General features: G+C 41.5%; 2 protein-coding genes and 1 long non-coding RNA gene across 7 annotated transcripts in view; 2 read left to right on the top strand and 1 right to left on the bottom strand.

The window, feature by feature from the left end:
• Src64B (Tyrosine-protein kinase Src64B) overlaps positions 1 to 15,696 on the bottom strand; it is a 35,745-nt gene extending 20,049 nt beyond the window's left edge. For 2 of the 4 annotated variants that reach the window (XM_032435507.2, XM_032435509.2), the window contains exons 1-2: positions 15,497 to 15,696; positions 14,572 to 14,706 (exon numbers count right to left, since the gene is read on the bottom strand). The gene's annotated coding sequence lies outside the window, so the exon portion shown is untranslated. Of the gene's footprint in view, positions 1 to 14,571; positions 14,773 to 15,496 lie in introns of all 4 variants that reach the window. The other 2 variants (XM_015168342.3, XM_032435508.2) reach the window with 2 other exon arrangements.
• Positions 240 to 1,204, top strand: LOC116650805 (uncharacterized). 2 transcript variants are annotated; one of them, XR_004303818.2, is made up of 3 exons: positions 240 to 659; positions 737 to 873; positions 923 to 1,204. It is a non-coding gene; the product is annotated as an uncharacterized lncRNA (long non-coding RNA). The 2 variants fall into 2 exon arrangements; XR_011416386.1 differs by having other exon boundaries at positions 719 to 873.
• Positions 15,697 to 15,997: 301 nt separating the features above from the next.
• On the top strand, positions 15,998 to 19,736 carry HDAC1 (histone deacetylase 1). Its single transcript, XM_002060001.4, has 4 exons — positions 15,998 to 16,244; positions 17,132 to 17,244; positions 17,316 to 18,573; positions 19,113 to 19,736. The coding sequence occupies exons 1-4, from the start codon at positions 16,202 to 16,204 to the stop codon at positions 19,280 to 19,282; spliced, it is 1,584 nt and encodes a 527-aa protein (XP_002060037.1). The 5' UTR covers positions 15,998 to 16,201; the 3' UTR covers positions 19,283 to 19,736.
• The last annotated feature ends 1,821 nt before the right edge of the window (positions 19,737 to 21,557 follow it).

The following is a 21,557-nucleotide window of genomic DNA, read 5'->3' as shown; positions in this document are numbered from 1 at the left end:
TTAATAACCTCAGATATTAATATAAATTAAAGATTAAATTTGAGCTCTGAGGTAATTCTAACTACCAAAGCTTCAAACTCGCTTTTAGCTTAATGCCGTCCATCTAAAACATTTTTATACTTTTTCTGTTCTATCAATTAACTTTATAGTCTGCCCTAGCTCAATCGTCGTATACCCTTTCTCGGCAATTCCCGCTCTCTCTCTGGTGCTGTTCGTGGGATATGCAAGAACAAGTCCGCATTGGCCGGGTTTTGTGTGTGTGCGTTTGTGTGTTGCGTCATTTTCTTGCTTGACAACTTCAACAACAACAAAAGTCGTTTCAGTTTGAAAAGATTAAAAATTGTATTGTGTGTGCCGTGTGTATTGTGGGACGGCATGGACTATGGACAGCTCCTACTTAAAACAGGATGCAGTCCAGGGGCATAAAACTTTTTAGCACTTTTATTGCTGTTGCCGTATGTTTCGACAACAGGCGACAGCCCAACACTCAGACAACAAATTGTCAGCTTGTTGACGAACAGCAACAGCAACTGCCACGAAAAGTCAGAATGCACTCAGTGGAGAGCTGCTCGACTATAAGATACCCTGTAAACAGCAACAAGCTGCGCTCAGTGGCAAAAAGAGCAGTTTTACCTATAAACTTGGGTTATAGTAAGAAAGTAAGTAAGCTCGAAGCTATGTTCAAAAAAAGCTTGAATCGATATTGATTGATTTAAAGAAAACTTGATATCGATAGAGGAATCGGATCAACATGCCAATCCTTAAGGCTCCAACTTCTCTAGAAAGAGCCAAAACTATGCTGATAAATCTATAACTAGAGGTTAATAATAATCGATGTTGTAAAACCTTGATATCCGCTGGGGTTTTTCGGAGGTATGCTGAGCAAAATCCTTGACTTAAAGTTAATACATATCGATTTTAGGAAAAAAAGATATCGATAGATATAATCTGCTGTTCAAACGTAAGTTTACTGCTCTTAAGATTGATGCGCAGATCAACCCAACCATAGTTTCCTATCTGGAATATGCCTTCTGCTGCCTGCTAAACCTGCACTCAATACTATAATACCTTTTCACGGTTACGCAGGGTATCACAAATGCAACGAATCAACAGCCGGCAGATATAAACATGAATTTATAAGAAGAAAACACACTCACACACACACACACATATGTGGCTGCAACTCAGGCTAATAAAGCAAACTAACAAGTAAGAGTGTGAGCGGGGAGGGGAGTGTGATAGGGTAAAGCTGCTGCCTGCTGCTTGTGTTTTGCCAGAGCTATAAGCACTTGAACAACATTAAACTCTACTCATTTCGTTTTTGTGATTACACGTTGCGTGCGGCCTCAAGTGTCGCAACTCAAAGTGCGCTTATCAACGCCCAAAGCAGCTGAGTTGGCAGATGGGCACAGCGGCAGGGCTGAGCAGAGGGGGGAGAGAGGGAGAAGGAGAGGGGTGCTTACAGGCAGCAAGTTTTAACAAATATTTTATAGAGCATGCATGATGGCCGGGGCTCTCAATGCGGCGAGCTGGCACTTGACATAGTTTGCAGCACCTTTAGGTACAGCGCCCCGCCCCTTTCACCACCCCTCTATTTACGCCACGCCCACTCAGTGCACCACGGCCCGCTGGTAAAGTTGATTTATGCAACAGCTTGCCAGGCGACACTTGCGAAGCGGCATAATATTATAAAACTGAAGCTTTTACACCTATTAAAATGTACACAAATGGCTGAGAGTGTGCGGCTGTTAAAGTGTGTGTGTGTGTGTGTGTGTATTTGGGTGTGGGTGTGTGTGCCTTGCCACTTAAAAAACTAGCAGCGCAAAATTGGATTTAATCCTCGCCTGGCTCGCAGCAGGACGAGCTTCTGCCTTGGTTGCAATTTTCATTAAATTTGCAGCTTGCAACGTGCCGCAGCTCGCCCAACTTGCAACTTGCAGCTTGCACTTATGTGCCGTTATTTTATGCATGAAACCAAATAACGGCACCCGCACGGCATGCCATTTTGGGGCTTCCGTCGCCATCCTCTCGTCCAAAAACTCCGCAGGGGGCCACGAGCCATAACTTCATTAGGGTCGTCGGGCGAAGCAAAAAATTGAGCCAAAGTTGGCGCAGTCTAGGGTATCTATAGAGCACACCCGCTGCACCCTTAACCCCTGCTTCTGACCCATCTCCCCCTTCCGAAGCGACCACCCGCATGTGCAGCAAAAGAACAACTGCTCGGAATGCTGGTTGAAAAGAGAAATATTTAAAATATAATCCTACAGACGACAGACGCGAGCGCTTAACCTTACCCAGACCCGACCCCAACCCCGACCCCGTTGCCGTTGCCTCCGTCGAACCCTATCGCGACCCCCAGAGCCAGGGCCAGGTAATTAGTCATGAAAGGCGAGAACCTCTATGTGAAGCAGAGCTTGTAACTGGACCCGACTCGAGGGTTTCTCTTGGCGAGGTAGGGACCTCGCGTGCCGCTCAAATTCTAATGCAAGGTTCAAACCCTGCCCTCGATGGAAGGTTTCAATCATGCGACACAGATTTGCATTTGGCAACACGTTTTGCACGTTGTCACATTAAAATAAAAAACAACTGATCTGAGAAGGGGGAAGGGGGGGAAGGAAGGCTGCTCAAACTTTCACTCAAAACGAAATAAACAAATTCCGTTGCGTGACGCAACGAGAAACACAATAATTCAATTAAATGCCAAAAACAATCAGCATAAATCAAAGATGATCATTTAAATAAGCAGTAAATAAATTATGCTTAAATGCATGTTGAAAATGAATATTGAAAATGATATTTGAATCAGTTTTGTATGGCAATAAGGGGGAATTATCTATTTAAAATACTAGTTTGGAGTGGGATCTATCCATATAAGAGCTGAAACTCCCACAAAAGCTTTCATGTGGGTGAAAAGTAAGCACTAGGAGGGGGTTTTTGTTTAGTTAAGCTCCAAGGGTGAGAAAATGGAGGTCAACGTTTCTGAGAGAAACATTAACCAGAACTTTATAAAATATGTACTCCACTCTTTACTAACAATCGAGAAGTCGCTGGCTCAAAGCTTTTTCTTTAAGTAAAAAATTTGTTTTATATTGCGCTGGCATCGATAAGTGCCTTCTGATCTCTAGTTATCTTATCTCTCACCTTTGTCAGGCGTCTTAATAACAAACGAGAAAAGTCGCCGGTTCAAAGCCAGCAGCGATTGTCAAGCAGCTTGCAAGCGAATAAACTGTATTCTTATGGGTTTCTTAACCCCCTTTTTAGTGTTATTTTGAACTAAATCTGATATACAACTGCTTTCTGGCGTATTTTAGTCTAGCTGTTAGTCGGAGCTGCAATTATTTGTAATTCCTGCCAAACAAATTGTCTGAAAGAGCAATAAAGTGTTGTTTCAAGCTCGTAAAAATATGTCATGAAAACTTCAGGCCAAATCGCTAAATACATGTTTTTTCTCTGCGAGTGTGTATGTTTGTCTCGCTGAGAGTTTGGCTATTAAAACAAAAAGCAAAAGAAAGAAAAAAAAAACTAGGCCTAACTCAAGCTGTTAACCCGGCTAGGCAAGTGCCGAAAACTCGTTTTGGACTCTACTCGAAGAACTGGAGCACACGCGAGTCGAGTGCCAGCAGCCGCCTCTTGGCTACCAGAGCTTTAACTTTTGTCGAGTTTTTTTTTTATTGGTCACAAAGAAAAGGAAAATGCTGGAGGCACCAAATGGCATTTCCAGCGTTTAGCATGTGCCAGTTAATGGCCGCCCAGAGAGCAATGGACCAAATGACAAAAAAAAAACCCCCCGCTCGCAGCTGGACACGGAAGGAATATGGCCAACAACTTGCGCAGCAGCTCAGGCTCTCAAAGTGGAGAACTCGCTCTCTCAAAGTGGAAACTAGTTGAAAGTCCAGTTGCCAAGTGCTGGCCGCTGCTGCCCAAACTCCCAACTGAAGTCTCTTTAAGCAAATATGAAATTAGCATTCTATTTGTATAATCAAGTACATATAAAACTAGATAGACGAGCGAGCACTGGGCGTCATTTCCAGGCACAACACACGCATCCGTTTCTCATCAGTCTTATCAGAGAGACAAGAAATTAAACAAGTGTGCTTATGTGAAGTGTGAACGACTGGGCCATATCCTGTAAATGACAGTAAAAATGTGCATATACCCGACATTCAGGCTGAGCTGCCTTCTGCTTGCAAAATTCATGTTTAACAAACTTGGCATTCCTTTATGTTTATATACCCAATATAACCTTCAGACAAACTTATTTTAATGCTAACCGGTTACTTATATATAATTTCTATGCCTATATTTGCATGCTGGACACCCATTTGCAATGTTTACAGGGTATTAGTACTAACAAAAAAATAAAATAAAATAGTCAACGCTGACGGCGACATGGCGCAAATATTGATTTTTATACCATGAGCAATGCGATGTGCGTATGCGTGTGTGTGCCTGGGTGTGTGTGTGTGTGTGTGTATTTATTTTATGTATTTATAAGGCGGCAGCAACTTCATTGCGCTGGAGCTGCGAATGCGTGGCTAAAACAAAAACGCAAGCAAAACAAACAAACACAACACAACAAAACGCAAACACACACACACACACAACATAGCACAACACACACATACACAAACAACTCACACACACGAGCAGACTCTTAAAATATTTCAAACACGTTGAAACAATTGCATGCGAAACGAGAAAACGACAAGCGACAAGCGTTAAAATCTGGCAAAATTTTATCATGTTTTATTTTAAAGAAGCCAACTAGTCGCAAGTGTGCGACCAGAAGATACCCTGTATTAACCAATTGGAATTGTGTATGTACACAGTACCAGGAATAAGCACACACATACGAATGCACGCGTTTTCTGCAGCGGCTGTCCTTCTTCTATCCCTAAAAACCACCCTATTTATAAGATGTGCCGTCTTGAGTATCTTCGGTGTTTACAGTCCGATTTTAATGAACTTTAAAGGGCTTAAGTTTGGCATCAAGAAGTTTATGCATACCAAAGAACAAAGTTCTAGCTACATGATGTAATTACTTCGACAAATGCTCTAAAAAACAAGTCTCAGAACACATTTTATGAGAAAAGGCGAAGATATTGAAACAAATAAAAAGGCCTGTAAAATTCTCACAGACCTACAGGCAGGCACACATCCAGAATATATTTACTTTATGCACTCGCAGTTGCATTTCTCTGCCTGTCACAGACATCTGCACAAAAACAATATACCCTTTTTCAACATTTTGCACGGGCTGAGCGTATTAAAAGCTGAGGAAAAGGAAGCCAGTCGCAGCGAAATAAACCCAAGAAAAAAACAAAAAAAAAAAAAAACACGCACGAGGCCAAAGCAGAGCAAACAGAAACAGTTTGTCAAGCAGGCAGGGGGCTGCGGATTGACAGCAACTGGCGCTTCAAGCAATCACATTTACTGCCCCTACGACGGACGCGATTCCGACTGACTGACTGCCGCGGGGCTTGGACACAGGGTTAGGCACCTTATGATAACCCCTGTCCTGCCTCCGCTCTTGCCACGCCTTCAGCCATCAAGTCTTAAGCAATTTGTCTCACGTGACCTGCTTACCGAGTCAAAGAAGGCAAAGGAAACGCTGCTCAGGATGCGCATCACTAACTCGACCGACCCCTCGACCTGCGCTCGCTGCAACGCCTGCAGCACATTTCATATTTATAGCGCGTGGGCGGCCCATCCAAGTGAAAGACCCTTTTGGCAGTTGTATCACTTTCGGTTTTCTTCTCTTTTTTTGGAGGTGCCTTGTCAGCTGTTGAGCAGCAGCACGCGCTCCCTCATTGCCTCTTTATCACTCTATCTTTATCATTTGCGCTTGAAGGTCTCGAAATACACCCCTTAATAGAATGTTGGTCAATTTTCGAGCATATGTTAGTTTAAGATCCAGCCATGCTGATAATAACTAAACAAAACGAAGAGCGGCGTTGCGATAGTCACAGAATATATGTAATATCTATATGCATAAATATGGGATAGTTATTTGTATGTGTTTGTATAGCTAATCAGATTTTATCAGTAACAATTAATGTCTAGATTATAGAGCTCTTGAATATGGACAAGTTCTTTTCTGAACAACATTAGTGGCTTTCAAGCCTTACTTGAACTCTTGAGAATCGCATAGGGAGGTCGTTTTGAAATATTATATTTTTAGAGAATATATATTGCGAGCCTTTCATCAGCTACTATCAGGAGACTAACATATTTTTAGATATTTGAGCTACTTTTTAATACATAGAAACTTTTTTATTTTATAGTTTGTATTCTATTAAATAAAAAATCTTTCTGACTTTAACTCTTAGACAATCTCTATTTCACTTTAACGTATGCGAACTCGTAACAAAGGATTAACTACAAAGTTTCCTCCTCTTTAAAAGCCCTCTTCATAGAACGCTCTTGGTATGCACTTGTATCCCACACACTTTATACATAATTGTAAAAAGGTTATCGACTCTTTAGCCTGGGTTTTATGGACCTGAACTGTTTACAATGTTACAATAACAAATCACAAATGGTATAGTCTCGAGTGCCGCAGATATCCAAAGACTGAAGTGGGCCGCACAACAAGCGGCAAATATGTATTTACAGAGGTATTCAGAGAGCAATGAATCGATCCTGGACACAACCCGATCCAAGCCCAACTATCTATGCACGTAATTTATCGTGTGATGGCAGCCGGTTAGAGGGGAGGCAGGGATAGGGGCGTGGCTGCCACAGTAAATGCGTTTTGAACATGGGAAAAGTATTTGGGTTTTGGTCTTTTGTTGTTGTTTTGTTTGTGATTTTTTTTTGTTGGAAAATATTTGAACATTGGCTACGCACACGACACACACAAGAGTTAAATGGCAATAGAAAAATATGCAAAATTTGCCATGTTGCAAAATTGAAAATGCAACTCGTAATGAACGGAAGTCGAGTTAAGTTTTGCGGCAGTGGCAAACGGCAAGCGGCAAGTGGCAAGTGGCATGTGGAATGTGGCAAGCGGCAGCCTCTAAGCCAATTTGCGTTTAGTGTGTTGCCCGTTTGCCTTGCAAATATTAAAACTAATTTATATGCATGCACACACACATTCACACATTCACACACTCACAATAGAGTCAGGTGTCTGGTTAATTGCTTGGAGCTGCATAATATCAGATTCAGCTCTATCCCAGGGGCGCCTCGGACAAGCCCTGACACAATTTATATCGATTTTAATCTGAAACTAAATCTGTGTCAAATTGATTTCAGTCAAAGCAACAACAAAAACGACAATGAAAACAACTACGTCACGTGGCTCATTACAAATAAAAAAAGCAACAAAATAATAAAAACAACAGATACCCTTCTTCCAACTCTATAAGAAGTGCATTCATGTTTAACTTCGGTGTCACAGTCTGATAAAGGTATAGAAAAAATATATAAAATATATAATAGATAAAATATACAAAAATATATATAGATATTAATATACATTTTCAAATCTCTCTTCATCCTGATCAGAAAGAGTTAAGAGATATTTCCCTCTGCCCGTTACAAGCCCTTGCACAAGGCTGGCATACTCTTTTTATCCATTTTCAATGAGTTCAGGGTATAACAACAAAATCGAGACAAATAATCAGCAAAGTGCATTGCGGGTCGAGCGCCTGGGGAGCTTGTGTGTAGCGTTTGGGGGGAGTGAGGCGGAGTGGGTGGGTGGCAATGCGACTTGAAGTGCGCCACTAGACACAATTCCAGCAAACTGCAATGCACTCGAGACAAATAGTCGCAGCACAGAGAACTGAGAATTGAGACATGCGACTGCAACTGTAACTGAGATTTCGCTCTCGGCACAATCACAGCGTGACATTTCGTGCCCGGACGGGCGGACGGACAGTCAGTCAACCGGGCAGAGTCTATAACAATAACTTGCCAGGCGCTGCTACAAATTGCAAGCTGGCATCCTTCTTATTCTTAGCAGCCCCATCTTCCACTCCCCCCCCCCCCCCTTCCGTTGGAAACTGTCCTCAAGAGACGGAGCAAGTTTTTTGGTTCACTTCAAGTGAAGCATCGCATGAAATATGCTTGAAAATTTCATGGTAAATGTCCCAAAAGCGCGTTCGTATAATTCATGAACTCTGTTCAGAGATGGAAACATTATGCAAAGCACATGAGACAATACATAACGGTAATAATAACATCGATAAAATGTTTCTGCAAATTTTCCACCTCTTTCCCGCCAGTTGGGTTGGATTTCTAGAGGTCAATGAAACATGTAACGAATAAGAAAGTGATTGTAGGCCAAAGGGAAATTAAAATTGAGTTCCTACAAACTTAAAGTTGCAAATCAGGTTGCATAATCGACAACTTCTAACTCCACCTAATTTCCACGAAATTAAGTGGAATGCAACAAAAATTACTGATTCGCATTTGACACATAAAATAGTATGTCTTAATCTTCGAAACTACACTTGAAGTTAAAGCGATAAACGCAATAAAAATAGTTTTCACTCTTATTTCACTGCTAAGGGTGAAAGCACAGTACCTAGCTTTTAAATTTAAACAGAAAATGTGCATAATTTATTGCTGTCAAGTAGGCTTCCAATTAATCTTATATTAAGAAGTACGCATAAAGAAAAGAGAAGTATTCTTCGCAGAAACTTTACTCCAAATTTTAATTCCACAAATTATTTTTAGCTCTCTTTTCTTGGTTAAGTTGGCAAAACCTTTCGTGCCACTTTCACACTGCGCTACACAAATTACACTAACTATTCAAGTGGCTAAGTTTTAGTTCCTTCTACTTTTTTTTGCCTGACATCTCCACTGCGCATAGTTGACAAGTTTTGGGCAAAGTTTGGCTGCTAAAAATTGAACTAAAAGCAAAAATTACAAAGAGACAAGCACTCGACTCAGTTAAACGCTGTTTCTTTTTTTCTTTTCGTTTTGAGGGGTGACAGTCGCACATTTTTATGCACTGTTTTTCAAAGTTGACGATAAACTTTTTAATTTCATTTGAAAATTTCGTACAGGGGTTGTATTTTTTATTTTATTTTATTTTTTTTTTAACCTTAAAGGGTTGTTATGATTTCTTAAGAACTGTTGGCAAGTTTATTTCCACACAAGTTTTGGGCAGAGACAGCATCGAGCCGCAGCGTATGCGCCCAGTCTGTAAATCTGCTTTTGTTATGGCTCAGCTCCCCAGGCATCTATTGCCAGATAGTTGCTCTGCTGCTGCTGGCCTTTTATTTTCCGTGCTCCAGTTTCTTTCTGTTTATGTTTATCCGCCTGCCTGCCTGCCTGAGTCGGTGCTTGTGCCTCCTGGCAAATTTCACACCTAGCATCTGTGTTGTCGGAGTTCAATGTACTCGAATTCCATTTGAATATTAGCTAGACAAAGGGGGAGCCATAAGAGCGAGGGATAGCAACTTATTGGCTGGCTGGAATTTTCAATTGCATTTGAAATCGATTTGCTATTCGGACTGTCGCATCGCTCCGTGTTCTCCTCTGCACTCCATCCCTCGCTGAACCTTCAATATTTACCAAAGTCGAGCGCAACAATCGCAATTCCACACTCAAATCTCACTAGATATATGGTTAGCTCCGATTTGGGGATTAGCAAAAACTTTTGCTGCACATTAAAACATCAACTTTAACTGGATTTAGGTCTGCCTTTTCCTTTTTTTTTTATAGATAAATAGTTCGACTGTCAGTTGAGGCCAGAGTTCAGTTTGGTAAATTAGTCTTTGCCGCGCTCGACGCTGTTTATTTTTGTGGACTTTGAGAAACGAAATGTGCTTAGTGCTTTTCGCATAATAAACTTTTATTGTCCTGATCCTTGTAATTAAAAAGTTTGCCCTTAAGTCTCGACCTTTCTGGGGAGTGCACACAAAACTGGGTCATATTGCACAAGCACTTATTTTGGGAGGAGGTTCTCATTATCATCGTTTTCTATGAGTTAAGAACTGACTAGAAGCGTAAGGATTTGAGATTTACATGTTCTAATATCTCATAATCTCTCACATAATCTGCATGTGTCGAAGTCAGATAGCTTCAGTTTTCTGGCTGATTTCTCAGCGTCTGTGGAGATAACCTATTGGGATGCTTATGTCAACCTTTTTGAGGATTGAGAGTTGAGAAATGAAGGCTTATTTAACATCAGGTCTACTTTTTAGAGCTTAATAACACAATACTCTCAATATATATGACTAAATTCGTATAGTTCAAGTCGAGAAGACAGCGATTTCTTTCCTTTCGGTGCCAATTGGATGCATGTTAAGCAAACAGGGTATTCTCCCTTGATAAAGGCGTAAGCCCACAAACCTCGTCGATCCACGACAATCAGAACTCAGGACTTGTCATAGCATCACCGACCGATGGTGTTCCATTCCGTCTTCTTTTGAGAGTCCACAGAAAGGCTCAGGGCAACAGACGAGGTTTATAAATGTATAGTTTCATTTACAACAAATGTAGCAAAACTTTTCTATCTTAACTAGAACCCCATGCGTTCTTATTTACCCTAGTTGCCCCTTTTTTCCGGAATAAAGCCTTCGCTTTATCAATCAGAGAGAGCCTTGTGTGCACTTCCAATTAGTATACATTTTTTTTTTCCTTATTGGGGTAGCTTTACCTTTGATGCAACTGCAAGTGGCAGCTGCTGCACACAGAGAGATTAGGAAATGGTAGAAATGATTTTCAATGCAAATGGGGCAAAACTTTGATTTCTACAGCTTCAGCCTCTAATTGGAGTAGCCGCAAAGTTGAACGCAAAAGCGGCTTTATGAAAATCAATAAAATCGAAAACTAGCCAAAGTAACAACCACCACAAAACACAGAGGCACACACACAGGGGCACACACACAGGGGCACACACACGCATGCACAGTGGGCATGGCACATGAGGTTTTTCTACCGGAAATGTGTGCGCGCTCACGGGCTGTGCCTGGGCCAGGAGCGCAAACCTGGCCAGGAATGCGGGTGGGCGGAAAGGGAGAATGAATGGGCAAACCGGAAAACGCTGGCGCAGCTTTCAGCGAGTGCGAAACAAGCAACCACCGCTGCGAAAAGTTGCCGCCGGTTTACGGAACGAAACAATGTTTTGTTGTTCTTGCCCAGCCGGATGTGCACTGAAGTGCCGCAAACCGGGGGAGCGGAGAGAGGGGCGGGGGCGGGCAAGGCAACAGCAAAAAGCAAACAATGCAAAATGTTTTGGAGAGCAGCGTTCAACGTGCGAATCGAGTCCCGTGTGTGTGCGACCTGTCCTAATCCCATAAATCTAATTGAACCGCCCAACTAGCTTTTGGGTTAGCCGGTCACAGGGCAGCTTAGCCGCTTTCCCTGCCCCCCCCCTCCCCCCCAGCCCCCTCCACATGCCACACCCCTCCGCCCGACAGCTGACCATTAAACGCGACTGCAACTCTTCTTAACGACATAAATTAAAAAGTTTTTCCACTGTCCGCCAAAAAGGAAAAACAATTGAACAATGCAACGTGCAACGAGAAGTGTTCTCCAGTCGGAAGAGTATGTTTAGCAGATACCCTGTAACAATACTTTATGCTGTGGCTGTACCTCTTCTCTTAGGCCCTCTCTAATAGAGATACATTCCTGAATAACTTGGGCATTTGCAGTCCGATAGTAATGAAAATCTCAGTGATCCAAAAAAGTGAAATACAGATACTATACGAGGGTATACACACTATATATAGAGACTTTAGCTTCTAAAAGGCCTAAGATATGCAGGAATTTTACGTGGACTTATCTATTTTATAAAAATTGATCTATTTTGTAAAAGCCGACTTAATACTAACTTATTCTGTACGTACTATAGAAGAAGAATATTAAAACTCTTTTGGACATCTACCCGTTTCTTTCTAGGCAAAAATATATAAACTTCTGGCTCGCAGATGTTTCCCTCTGCCTATAATACCCTTCTTTAACATTCTCAATGGGTCCAGGGTATGAGAGAGACAAAGCAACCCGCAGTTGTTGTCCTGCCGCATTCTGCTGCACTTTATGTTGGCCACCTGTCAAGCGTGGCAAAAAAAAAAAACTTCGAATTGCCATAAAATAAAAACTTTGAAGCTTTTGCTCTGGCCAAATGGGCGTGGCGTGGCGTGGCGTGGCGTGCCGGGTCAACTGCAACAACAACAAGAACAACAAGAACGGGCACAAGAAGTTGGACGTCCATTAACCGGATTGATGATGCGCCCGAAGCACCATCTGAATTGTGTCAATTGTGTGCGGGCAGACAAGACGACAATGGCCAAGGGAGGAGGAGGAGGAGGAGGAGAAGCTGGAGCAACATTTACTGCAGCACTTTTTGCAAAAGATGAAAAGCGAGAAAAACTCAGTAAATGAGATGATTTGTTCGACAGACTTGAAAAAAGTGTAGATGATAAAAGAAAGTTCTGTATTGGAAAGAACGTTTCGATTATTTCTGAATTACAAAAGAAAAACATATTGAACCAAATTCTAATTAAAACCGCAAAAAATTCTGTGGAATTGGAGCTCCAAGAACAAAAAATACAAAAGAAAAATCGACTATTAAAACTACCGTGAACCAAAAGAGTTCGATTGAGTTATGTTTGGAAAGTATTCAGAAATCTTCCATATCAATCTATCAAAATGTGAGGTTAGGAGCGATCGATTAAATAAGTTGCCTATTTATCGATAGTTTGCAAGTTAGCAAGTCTCAAGTTGCCTTCCATAAGTTGAGGTTAAGAGCGATCGATTACATAAATTCCCATTTTATCGATAGTTTTGATCAAGTTGCCTTCCATGATGTGAGGTTAAGAGCGATATCGATAGTTTGGATTAGGTTCACGCCTCACGCGCTTATCTCTCTTTACAAATTGCCTTCCATTCTCGCCGGCTTTCCACACTTGCCGCTTGTCGCTCTGCTTGCCACGCACTTTCAATTTTCTTATCAATAAAAGACGCTGCTGCTTCGGTTGCTCGTTTTCATTGTGTGTGCTGTAAGTGGGCGACGTTGAGAGCTGCACATAAAAATCAAGTCATAGTGATCCAATTAGGTTTGCCCGACTGAATAATACCCTGCACAGAGAACAACTTGATGTCTGCGATTGCTAAAGGAGATACACATATATATTTCTTATTGGAAATTTCGCGCTCTTATAGGATAGATAACCACATCTGCGACTTACACTTATAACAAAACCAATATGCCCCTTTTGAACGCATATTCAATGTGTATAGGGTATTCAAAAATACAAAGGGCGCAGACGCAGCGCGAACAATTGAATTCTCTACTTCTGCTGACGCTGCCACTTCAGCTACTTTTTTACTACTTAACAGTTGTTGTTCTTGTTGTGTTTGTTGTCGTCGCCTCCTTCCGTCGGATTTGCCGTAATTTCGCCATTTGCCTTTGTGAGTCGTTCAATCGTAAGCGCTTTGTGCGCGCAAAATGAAAATAATCAAAACGTAAAAAAAAAAAAGGAAGAAGCAGCATCAGAGATCTTCAACAAGTTTGCCGTTAGTCGAGAGCTAAGCAGATTTTTACCGTTTGCCCATTTCGCAAAAGCCAAAAGGCATAATTGCCAAGTGCAGCACTCGAAACGAACTTCACTTTGCTTTGAACTGCCCCAAAAATAAAAGGGCTGCCCTCCCTCCTACCCCTCTCTCACACTCCTTGTATCTATGTCGTTACAAAAGGAAGGCAAATGGAAAGAGAAGTGGCAAAAGGCAACAACAAACTGTGGAACTTGTCATCGCATTGTAGAACGTGTTAATGAAAATTTTTATTTTTGACTGCTCAGGGGGTAATGGGCGGGGGCGGGGGGGAGGTGTATAAGCACCGCAAGATAAGCTACAACAATAGTATAACAAAAAAAAATTGTGGCTTGAACTTCAAACGGCGACGATGCTGCGCTGGGATAATAAACAGGCCAAAGAAAAATGTAAATAAATAAATGCGGCAAAGCAAAGCACCAACAAAAATCGTACAACAACTGAGCAGAGAAGAGTGTGAGCGAGAAGAGCGAGGCAGAACGTGAGAGTCAGCAGCAGCTGCATGTGTTGCTCCCTCTCGCTCACACTCAACCTTATGGTATTCCACGCGCAGAAGTCGACAGCTGGTTGCCGGACTGGTTTGGTTTGGTTTGGTCCTCGAGCTAAATTACAGACAATTACAAGCAGACGCAACAACAACAACAACAACAACATTGCTCTTTGACTTTTTAAAACGCACAACAGCAGCAGCAGCAGCAGCAGCAATAAAATGGGATTTGCTTTTATCAGCAGCAGCAGCGCCAGCGCAAATAGAAAATGCAGCGACGCTCTCTCTTGCTCTCTGCCGCTCGCTCAGCATAAACTTGCATTAATTTGTTGTTGTTGCCAGATTGGGTATTTTTTTTTTTTTTTATGTTTAGTTATTTGGCTGATGCGTTCATTGGCTTTTGTAACGGCACTTTGTAGTGTCGAGTCAGGCAATGATGCATTTTTGTGCCACTTAACGAACGATGCGTTGGCCACACTCACACACACACGCACACATAATAATCAGGAGCAAACAAGTTACCAGGGCAGCCAATGAGCTGAAAATAGCCAAATCTAAAGTGTGGCAGCACTTACCTTTAATTTAAATTAGATGGAATATTTTTTATTGTGTAGCCAGCGGCTTAGCCGCGCGTTTTTACAGTTACAGCTATAAAATGCAGTTGCCGCCAGCGTCGCGTTTTGTTGTTTTGTTTCACGGTCGTTACTGGACTGTATACAAAAATGAACAACAACAAATACAATAAACTATTTAGCTTTGCGGTTGCCGAAATTGCGCTAATTGGAAAGCGAAGGAGATGCACAAGAGAGAGAGAGAGAGAGAGACGGAGAGAACAAAAACTATAATTAAACACGTACGCGGGGGGATAAATAACGGCAAAAAATATCCTGCGGGCGCATTGAGGGAAAAAAAAAGAGGAAATTTATCGTGATAAAAACGAAGTAACAGAAACTTTAAGAGCGAGGCGTTGGTCGCGGGGGCGGCGGCAGAGACGTCTGCTGCGGCAGTCGGTAAAAATTCAAAAAGAGATACGAGAGAGCGAGAGGCAAAGAGGAAACACTGAAGTTGGCAGCGGAGGCGGCGTCTGCACTGCGCAGGATATTTCATACGGTTATCATTTATTTTTATTTATTTTAATTAATTTTCATCATCACAGTAAAGCGGGCGCGTTCATTTCTTTGCTTTTTCGCTTCTTTTTTTTTTGTTACTCCGCTTCGACACTTTATTTCAGTTTTTTCCCACTTCTTTTGCGCTGGCGTGTTCATGTGTATGTGTGTGTGTGTTCGTGTGTGTGCGTTGGTGAGTGTGTTGCTCTGTTTGTGTTTCCACTGCAACTCCCGTTGCTGCTGTTTTACTTGCTGTGTTTGCTTTGCTTGGAAACTGAAACTTCTTTCTCTTTTACACGCACACATTCACACGTAAACACACACACATGCACACACACACGCACGCACGCATACTAACGAAACGGCGCACAAACAACTCACTTAAAAAACTTACGCGTTGCTTTTGCGCTAGCTTCCTTTGAATTCAACTACAATTTGCACTACACACACGATTTTCATTCAATATTTTTGAACTTTAGTTTTGAGTTTAATTCTTATTTTTCACCGACAAGAGACGGAAAACACCGACCGACATAGCCTCGCACAGAAACGCGTCCAACTCGTTCAACGGTTATTTTTCGACTAAAAGAAGTTTTCTCTCCCGCTCACACAACACAAAAAAAAAAAACTAAGGCTCGCGCAATGTGGCCGTTGCGACATAAGGTAAAATTACAAAAAACCAACAAAATATACAAATTCATAAAATATCGCACTGTATGTAGGACTTATTGTTGTAACTGTTGTTTTAATATTTTTTACACTAGAAAAATATATTTTCTTCAAATACATGAGCATAGATTGCATAGCAAAAAATACCAGATAATTTTGGCCCAACTTAGTGCATTTCAGTCATCTGGCAATTCTTTTACAGTGTGGCAACGCCATCTAGTGTGGTTGCCACACAGCAAATATCATACCACATCGTTTTCTCGCAGTGCGCGGCCGTGTTTCTTCTCTCGCTAATTCAAAGAAAAGTACAAGCAAGCCGCTATAACCCAACTAAAATTATTGCTAAATTCGCTGCTTTAAGGCAAATCGCATAAGCAGCAGCAAACGCCGCGTCTTACGACCGACCGGCAGTCCAGCAGCAGCAGTGACAATGCAGTCCCATAGCAAAAAGCGCGTTTGCTATTATTACGACAGTAAGTTGGCTTTTAACTAACTAAAAATGCAATAAATCCCAGAAACAAAGCACTATGCAAGAATTTAGCGCATTTGCGGCCTCCAAACCAGCCGCAATAGTTGACGGTGGCGTTCATTCGGTATTTTTGTGAATTTCAATTTTTACAGCGACTGTACCAGCATTTTGGCACACAGCACACTTTCCGCTAACGACCGCAACGCATGCGACTCTGTTGGCGATGGTGGTGGTGGTGGTGGTGGTGTGTGCGTGCTTGCCAGTGTGCATGAGTGTGTGTGTACCTGTAGGTCTTTGTTTGGTGTAGCGAAAGTGCGGCGTCGGTCGTTTGGGTCAAAGTGCGCTGTGCGTGCAGACGCCTTGCCGGCACTGGCAATAAAATTTTCGTTTTGCAGAGCGTGGCGCAAAATGTTTATTTTTTTTTTTTTCTATATACACTGTTCGGAAGGTGTGAACGGGTATATGTGTTTTGTGTAAGGTCTGCAGCAGAATGCTTAAATTTTGAGTTATATTTGTAATATTTGTAATGTCAAAGTATGCTAGAAGAGTTTTGGTTTTGTTGGACACGCCCAACGGGTTGGAAGTGGGAGGCTGAGTCAAAATTTATATTTTTTACAGCTTTAGAGCTTGAACTCAAAAACAATTGGAAGCTTTTTGTGTAATTTGTAGCTAAATGAAGTATCTAGAAGTCGGCTTTCGGGCAGTTTGAAAAAGAACAGAGTATTAAGCAGTCGGCTTTCGGACAGACTACCTTACACCCGCCAAATGTCGGTTCGAGACACCTTTAGCTCTTATTATCTGAAAAGGGAGCTCTTCTTACCACTTTTAGCTCTTTTCTTGAACAGAGTATTGTGCAGTCGACTACAACTGAACTGTTTAACTGTTCCACAGGTGACATTGGCAACTACTACTATGGCCAGGGCCATCCCATGAAGCCACACCGCATACGCATGACGCACAACCTGCTGCTGAACTATGGACTCTACCGCAAGATGGAGATTTACGTAAGTCGATACGCCGATTCGCCAATTGGAAATGCATTTAATTTCCCTTTCCCAACCCGCCCCGTTTGCAGCGACCGCACAAAGCCACTGCCGACGAGATGACCAAGTTCCATTCGGATGAGTATGTGAGATTTCTGCGTTCGATACGGCCGGATAATATGACGGAGTACAACAAACAGATGCAGCGCTTCAATGTGGGCGAGGATTGTCCCGTCTTCGATGGCCTCTACGAGTTCTGTCAGCTGTCCGCGGGCGGCTCGGTGGCCGCCGCTGTCAAGCTGAACAAACAGGCCTCGGAGATCTGCATCAATTGGGGCGGCGGGCTGCATCATGCGAAAAAATCGGAGGCATCCGGCTTTTGCTATGTGAACGACATTGTGCTGGGTATTCTCGAACTCCTGAAGTATCATCAGCGCGTGCTGTACATTGATATCGATGTGCATCATGGCGATGGCGTCGAGGAGGCCTTCTATACAACGGATCGCGTGATGACCGTCAGCTTCCATAAGTACGGCGAATACTTTCCGGGCACGGGCGATCTGCGCGACATTGGCGCCGGCAAGGGCAAATACTATGCCGTGAATATACCGCTGCGCGACGGCATGGACGACGATGCGTACGAGAGCATCTTTGTGCCTATCATCTCCAAGGTTATGGAGACATTCCAGCCGGCGGCCGTGGTGCTGCAGTGCGGCGCAGACTCACTGACGGGCGATCGTTTGGGCTGCTTCAATCTGACGGTCAAGGGGCACGGCAAGTGCGTGGAGTTTGTCAAGAAATATAATCTGCCCTTCCTGATGGTCGGCGGCGGCGGCTACACCATACGCAACGTCTCCCGCTGCTGGACGTACGAGACGTCCGTGGCGCTGGCCGTGGAAATAGCCAACGAGCTGCCGTACAACGATTACTTTGAGTATTTCGGGCCCGACTTTAAGCTGCACATCAGCCCGAGCAACATGACCAATCAGAATACAGCCGAGTATCTGGAGAAGATCAAGAGTCGTCTGTTCGAGAATTTGCGCATGTTGCCGCATGCGCCAGGCGTACAGATTCAGGCGATACCCGAGGACGCCATCAACGATGAGTCCGAGGACGAGGACAAGGTCGACAAGGATGAGCGACTGCCGCAGAGCGACAAGGACAAGCGCATTGTGCCCGAGAACGAATACTCCGACTCCGAGGACGAGGGCGAGGCTGGCCGCCGCGACAATCGCACGTACAAGGGCCAGCGCAAGCGGCCGCGCCTCGACAAGGAGCCCATCATCACCAATTCCAGCAACAAGACCTCCTCCGAAACCTCCAGCGATATCAAGGATGACAAGGAGAAGGGTAGGTATCCTGGAGATTGACTGAAGCTAAAGTTGCCTGATGCTATGAAAATGGACTTAAGACGGGATTTATTGTCAATTTCACCCGCAAACTTATTTTCAAAGAAAAAATGCATTTTGAGCTGCTTTTTCACACTTTTTGCAAATCCACCCGCAACTGTGAAAAACAGGTGAAAACGATTTACAATCCGAAGCAAACTCATTTTCGTCTTTAATCAATTAAATTTATAAGAAAATGCATTTGAATTGAGTTTCGCACCTCGCAAATCGAGGGTGTATAGATGTCAATGTTTGAACTGGCGAAGTTGCTGGTTCAAACGCATTAACAAATGTCTTCTAGCTTTCAAGCAAATGATAGAAATGGACGGCAGACGTTGCTTTCAGCTGTTGCTGTTCAATTCGAAGGATTTTAAAGAAAATTTTCGAATTTTGAGGCAAAATAAATATGAGGGCAAGCAGAAGCATAAACTTGGACCTGGCAAAGCCGGGCAATACCTAACAGTAAACCATTATTAAATGCATTTCTTTTCCCCTTTGCAGCCGATGGCGTTGATGGCGAGGAGACGCCCACTGCCAACAGCAACAACAACAACAACAACAACAGCAGCAACAGCAGCAGCAGCAACAACAACAAAGGAGACAACGATGCGAGCACAAATGCGGGCGGCGCCTCGTCGGCGTCGAAGGGCGCCAAGGAGAACAACATATGACGTGGCGGCCGCAATTGGTTATAGAAGCCAATTAAGCGACCGCCCAAATACAAGCCGCCGGACTTTACCTAGCGCCTAGCTCCTACATAGTTAATCCCAGATCCCAGCCCTCGTCCTTTAGTCTAAGCCGTTTGCCAAGATCCACGCTGGGAGCGAAGCGAACTCCAGGCAAAAGTAAAGAAAATGAGAAACTAAATGGAAAACCAAGCAAAACTAAACTTAATATAATATATACAATCTATTGTTAGGCAACTTTCTCTTCAGTGTAAAGCGAATTCGTCGTGTTTAAGCTAAGCAACAGATACTTTTATAAAATCGAAACAGATACAACTACAGATAAAGATAAAGTTAAAGATAAATATACAGATACACAGATACAGATACTTACCACATAAGCAAGATCCATTTTTGGCGATTCTTGCAACTTTTAATCAATAAAACTTTTTAAATATTACTTTCTCAAGCTTTTCAATTGTATCCAAGATTATTCAGAGATCAGATCAAGATATGTTTCATATGAAATTATTTCTAATAATTTATGGAATATAGTTATGTAATCGAGTATTATAATTGTATAGAAAATTAGTCAAAGATCAGATCGACATATGTCATATATATATAATCAGCTCTAATCAGCCTCTATTATGTTCATATAGCATTTGGTTATAGAATGTTTGCAAGACCTCTTGCATATTGGTTTAGTAAGATATTACGGATATGGGATCCATATTAAGTTCCTATGCACTTGTAGAGGATATTATATTTGTACATAATATTAATTAGAGATCAGAACGACATATGTCATATATAAAATTAGATTTATTTATAGAATGATTAAATCTCTTGGGCATAGATATGGAAATAGAGTATAGAGGGTATTATAATTGTATTAAGAGATAAATCAGAGATCAGAGATTAACATATATCATATATAGAAACTTATGTACGCTCAAGAATCAGATCTGAGCCGCTAATTGAATGTATATTAGATTAAATCCTTGCTGGATTTAAAATATTTTGGATATATGTATTCTATCAGATATTTGAATGGAGTATTATAGAGAATATAAAGAGTTTTAAATAAGGGTTTCAGGCTTTCAAATTAATCAGAGATCAGATCAACATATGTTCAATATATAATCAGATCGTATCATGGGTATATAGATTATAGTAATAGAATGTTAACATACTTACCTGGATATAGAATCTCTTTTAAGAGGTATCAAAGAATTCCAAAATATGTTTTTAAGACATGTCAGATAAGGTATATATATATTCTTGATCATCATTGAGATTTGCCCCGTTCTGTTCCTTTTTTTCATTTATATCATGAAAGTTCTCATCGGCTTTTCATTTTCTATGATATCTTAACTCTACTTCGTATTTACTAGCATTAGTATGTTTCCTATATATAAACTCTATCAATATCGGACCACTTCTCATATAGTTCCATGAAAAGAATAGGTCGAAAATTGAGTATTTGTTTCGGTTTTTCAAGATATCCTCGATAAAATATGCAACTGAAAGTTTTATATGGCTTTTCACATAACGGAAAAGTCGTAAGACCTATGTCTAGAAGGGTATTTCAAGTGCGTCTATTTCTACTTGATTTTCTAATTGGAGAGGAACCCTTTCTTAAAGTTTTGACTATTGCAAAGTTTTAACTATTCTATATGGGCTACTTTTATATTTTTGGAAAATTTATAATTGTGAAGATTTAATTATCATTATATAGATTTCTAAAAGTCTTCTTCTTAGAAATCTTCTTAATTTGTATATAGAAATTTCCAAATAGAAACGATTTGATTAATCCATAAATTATTATTTGAAATATTATAATTAATATTCTATTTTTTTTAATTTTGGGAAGTTTCTTTAAAGTTTTAATTATACCATAAATTTTATATATATAGATCCCTACTTTTTTATATATATTCTATATTTTAGGGAAAATTCAAATTTAGATTTGGGTATTTCATAAATACCTGTTAATTAGAATATATTCAATATTAATTATTATTTAAATTAATTACTCCAGTTAGATAAACTTGAGTGCCCTTCTTATTTGACAATGTACCCGATATCCAATTGGATAATTGCCTGAAATTTTAATTTTGCAATTAATTTCTGTTAATTATTCTTATTTAATAATATGCGACACGTCCAATTTGATTTGAGATTTAAATTTCCCAATTGGTTTCATTTTCCGCCCTTATCTGATATTTTCTGTCTTGTCCAATTGGAACTGCTCCTTTGCGATTTCCAACTAGTTGCT

This window comes from Drosophila virilis, chromosome 3 (assembly GCF_030788295.1).
Source record: "Drosophila virilis strain 15010-1051.87 chromosome 3, Dvir_AGI_RSII-ME, whole genome shotgun sequence".
Classification (NCBI taxonomy): domain Eukaryota; kingdom Metazoa; phylum Arthropoda; class Insecta; order Diptera; family Drosophilidae; genus Drosophila; species Drosophila virilis.
This window is presented reverse-complemented; position numbering and strand designations above follow the sequence as displayed.